Here is a 4,828-nt window from a genome sequence, read left to right as displayed (position 1 = left end):
CCACAGCATTATGTATGTGGAACTATGGAAAACCTTAAATGAGATCAGTTACGGATTTATTTTGTCACCAATTGTCTAAAATTTACCTAGCTTTTTAAAAAAACCGGAATCTCTGCTTCTGAATTTATTAAATTGTTGACCTAACAAAATCTGTTTATCTAATTGCTATGCTAATAGAATGCTGCTTCAATTAATGCAGTATACTGAAATGAATGATTCAGAAGATGTTCGTACTTCATCGATCGAACCTGACCTCCAGTTTTCTTGTGCACCTGTATGTTGATGCATCAATGCTTATCTTTGTAATTATCCTACATTAATTAGACTTGAAGACTAGTACTTCTGTTTGAACTAGTTCTCTTCAATATAATTTATTATTGGTATATAGACGTAGTAAAATTCATTTTCTTCTGTGAATGAACAGCCTTCTTTTCTAAATGTAAAGTTCATATTCTTAGTTTGTTGAGTTCATTTCTGATCAAGAAGTTTTCAAGCTTTTCCAATGTGTACCATGATTTTGTTGTGTCCTCCTTTTAATGTGTAATCATCTATCCCCCTGCTTTAAATGGCTTTGAAATATAATCACTTCTCTAGTAATATCTTAGATAGGAAATGAGATACAACAACAGGAGCTAATCAATGTGTATATGGTTGTGGAGCTTCATAACCCCCACTATCTAGATTGCTCAGCCTGTTCATGTTTACATGTAATTTTCATTAAGTATAATTAATCCTCTCTGGGTCAATTGTGTTTTCCTATGCCTTCCACCTCACTTATCTTAGATGTGATAGAGCAAACAATGTTTTTCCTTCTCCCTTTTATTCTTCAAACAGCATAATATTACCCCATATAGCAACTTATCTGGTTGATCAAGCCAAATTTTTGCTTCCGACGAACTAAAAGAAGTTTTTACCTCGCAAGTATCGGTTCTTGTAAATAGCAAGACTTCTCCAACGTGCTCTCTGAAATGTTCATTCAGGATAAACGGATCTTTGTAATTTCATGTTTCCAATATTCTAACAGAGACCTTCTACAAGTCGTGCTTCAATACAAACTTCTGTTGCCTCTTGTAGACAAAATCCTTAATGAAATCCACGCTTTTCTCTCCGGCCATACCATGTTTTCCCTGACTTGGGTAGTTTAATACAAAAAGGGATTCAGGTTGCACCAGGGACAACTGTTTTATTGAACCTCATTTTGTAGTAATGACTGTTGGGAACCCAAGATGAGAGAGAAGAATAAATAAATAAAAGAAGAAATAACAAATTAAAAATATGGATTCTTTATTTTGAAAATAGAAAAAAGTATGGAGATTTTGTTCTGAGATTGCAATTATCCATGAAATTATTCAAACAATACAACTAAAGAAAACAAAATATGGCAATAAAAATAACTTTAGAACATAGAAAACATAAATTTTGATTATTTATGAATATATACTCCAGTAAAGCATAGACTTATGAACATGAATTACATGAACTGATAGTATTAATAGTTGATTATGCTAGGGCATATAGAACGATATGCTTTGTTCCATCTTATTGAAGGTGTAAACTTATGGTGCTCACATAGCTTTGTTACTGCACCTGTGCTGAGAATAATTTCCTTTTGGGGGGAAGTTTACTCAGTCACTGACGAAATTTTCAGATAATGTTGGCATATCAAGATGCTGCAAGTTCATGACGAAATTTGATGGATTATAGTTGATATTGTCTCTTTCAGACATATGTTGGATGTATAAGTTTGTATCTCCTGCAGCTACCATGTTTCCTGATAGAAGGTCCTTATCTTCGTGTTGATGAGGTATCATCTTTGTAAGTAGCTGAAAATTCAGACCCCAATTCTCCTTGTTAGGTTGGCCTGGTAATGAATTGAAGAAACTCTGAAAAGAAGAATTTGTTTCCGGAGTATTTACTGTACTGAGTCTGTGACGATTAATTGTTTCACTACTGTTGCCTTGAAAGGTTGCTCTAGGAATAGTTTCAATTGTCTGGTCATGTCCAGTGAGTAAGGAAGCTAATAGGTGACAGCCGTTTGATAAAAAATAATCTGCAAACATTTCTCTGCCATCATCTATATAAACTGAAGGGTGTTCCTCAATCCTAGGAAGGTACTCCAGAAGTTCACCAGAATTCTGTTGAACCTCCCATGCATTCTTTGACTTGTTGCCTTTTTGTCGAACACGACACAATACCCAGTCATCCAGCTGCTTAAAATGATAACCTTTCCATTATGCATGATTCCTTACATTTAAATGCATATTCACATAATCTATGATATGTAATCACATGCTTAGACATTTTATTATCCAATATAGTTATTGAAAATTATGGACCACATGGCATAGAACTTTTTGGTAGCTGAAGAATTTACTAATTTAAGCTGTTTGAGTTCAAAGTTGTGTCACCAATAATTTGCTAAATGAAACAGGTAGATATATTGACTAGACCAATGAAATTGGAAATATAACCGAATGTCCTATTTGTTTATACTCATTTTTTTATTGCTATATTGATATGCCTCCAATGTGACTTTAGGCGCCCAAATTTGATCGGAAAACAGTTTTCTGCTCACAAAATAGCTTTTACAGAATAAATTCAGTGATAATGGAAGTTTATATGAAATACTAGGTAATTGGTAATCAATGACAAATGTGAAACTGCTTACTCTCATGGACCCTTTAGACTGTAACGGTCTAGAAGTCATGCCACACAGTCTGTACTCAGTCATGACCCAATCTGTCTTGACCCCTTTTGGTGGTTTACCTTTATAGAATATAAGATCTTTCTTAACCCCTATCCGTCCTGAACCAGAAGAACCAACAATTGGCTTATCGGTGCCAGTAGCCTTCCAGAAACCTGAAGCGGCTGTTCTATTGGGTCTTCCCCCGTTTGGATACTTCCTATCCCTTGGGGTGAAGAAGTACCATTCATCTTCTCCGAACAAAGCCTTCTCTGTATGTTTCAAAAACCAAAAATAAAATAATTGTAATATCCTGGAAATTGAATACTGTCTGATAATAAAAACAAAGAAAGAGAAGTTGGTAGAGAACAAACTGGGTAGCTCCCAAGGGTTATACTTATAAAGCTCTATATCAGTCATCAGGTTTGCTGGAAGTGGAAGTGACTTTACTTTCTTCTGCAAGTAATAAATAATTAGTTCTTCATCAGATGGATGAAATCTTATTCCTGGAGGAAAGTGGGAATTGTAGAGGGACTTTTCATCCATTGAAAAATTTCTCTCTTTTTTCCCCCTCCGAGGGCACTCTGGAAAATAATGTCTCTTGCAAGCACAGTGCCAAAGTATATAAGGTGCGAGTTTATGGCTTCATGCAGATGCTGACATTCCTTAAAATATTGAATATATGGAGATAAGATAACTTATATGATGTTAAAGAAATAGATCGGGAAAGCAACGTTTTGCATCACGTGTTGGAATAGGATGACATGAATTTTCCTATTTCCTTCCTCGAAAAGAAGCTTTGAAATTTTTTAATGCTTGATATTATTTTACGCGTGTATTTTTATGCTGCTACTCTTCAATTTATCATGTCTTTGTGGAGTTTGCATCGATGCACATGGATGTTGTATTGATTTTTTGATTACCTGTTATTATGCGAATATGCAGTTTGGAAGTTCAAGTATTGAAGGTTGAGAAATTGTACAACATTTCAATCTCCAATATATAGAAAATTTCAACTAATGAAGAACCTTCTCTGATGAGCCATAAAATGGTAATTACTGGATAATTCACAATATTTTCTTAAATCGTAATTCTGTAGTTGTACACACATTGTAGGGCAAAAGAAGTGAATAAAATGTTTAGTTATGCTGTGTTTAATTTACTTCCAGGTTCAATAATATTTACCTGATTGATTACTACTGCTGCAGTTTTAGTTTATCTGATTCTGCTGTGTTATGCTACGAACTCCTTTATGGTAAGTCATGGATAGAAATGAAGTAATTATGTCAAGTGCTTCTGAAATTTAATAAATATGATATAGACAGTATAATTTTTTGATTTGGATAATTGGTCCGAATGTGACTTCTTCAGATACTTTCCACGCCCATATAGACATTTCTTTCCAACAAAATTTTTAAGGTCAAGACCTTGTATTGTATATGTATAGATTCTGTTTTTTTACTCTTTCTGATATTACATGCTCACACTATTCTCTGGCCCGAGGTTCCCAGCGTGTTATATTTGTCGTTTCCTGTATTGATGTGATTGAAAGAGCATAACAGCCGCACAACTTGCTGGCCAAATTACTTCCAAAATATTGCATGTAGTTTTTGGCTTTTTCTTTAACCTTATTGCTTCTATCCCCGATCATAGGCTCATATGCATGTTTTGAACAGATAGATGTACATTATAGAGTTCTATTATTCAAGTATAAGGGTTTGTTTGATTCAAAAAATTTCCATGGAAATGGCCTTTTTTAACCCAAATTTCAACTTTTGGAATGGTTGATTGCCTTTTCTTTCCATGGAAAATGTTGGATTTTATGCGCAATTATAACGAGATGAAAGAGAGAAATAACACAAGTATTTACGTGGTTCAGCGGTGTGTTTATTCAGTATGAAAAATAGGATTACAATATTATTATTTATACAAACCATAGTCTAGGCCCATACAGGACTTTAAGACCCGTACAAGAAAATACCCCTGGACCGTACCGCAGGAGCGTTGCCCCTGCACCCCCACCCATTCAGCGTCCCTAGCAACTAGACAATGAATTAAATTCGCGCAAAGCCGATGTTGTCGCTACGCTCCCCTCACTGCACTCTGCTTTGTTCCAGCATCGGTCTATTTGATTCAGAAAATCTG

The 4,828-nt window shown here is 34.9% G+C and overlaps 2 protein-coding genes across 2 annotated transcripts in view; one reads left to right on the top strand and one right to left on the bottom strand.

The window, feature by feature from the left end:
- LOC111393657 (syntaxin-71-like) overlaps positions 1 to 417 on the top strand; it is a 3,780-nt gene extending 3,363 nt beyond the window's left edge. Inside the window, exon 10 of the mRNA XM_023019306.1 lies at positions 200 to 417. Within this exon, the coding sequence (XP_022875074.1) occupies positions 200 to 212 (13 nt within the window). The 3' untranslated portion in view covers positions 213 to 417. The remainder of the gene's footprint in view (positions 1 to 199) is intronic.
- Positions 418 to 457: 40 nt separating this feature from the next.
- On the bottom strand, positions 458 to 3,394 carry LOC111393656 (NAC transcription factor 29-like). Its single transcript, XM_023019304.1, has 3 exons — positions 3,058 to 3,394; positions 2,669 to 2,955; positions 458 to 2,207 (listed from the first exon to the last, which is right to left on the bottom strand). The coding sequence occupies exons 1-3, from the start codon at positions 3,227 to 3,229 to the stop codon at positions 1,626 to 1,628; spliced, it is 1,041 nt and encodes a 346-aa protein (XP_022875072.1). The 5' UTR covers positions 3,230 to 3,394; the 3' UTR covers positions 458 to 1,625.
- Positions 3,395 to 4,828: the final 1,434 nt, after the last annotated feature.

The sequence above is a fragment of the Olea europaea genome, chromosome 4 (genome assembly GCF_002742605.1).
Source record: "Olea europaea var. sylvestris chromosome 4, O_europaea_v1, whole genome shotgun sequence".
In the NCBI taxonomy this organism is placed as follows: domain Eukaryota; kingdom Viridiplantae; phylum Streptophyta; class Magnoliopsida; order Lamiales; family Oleaceae; genus Olea; species Olea europaea.
This window is presented reverse-complemented; position numbering and strand designations above follow the sequence as displayed.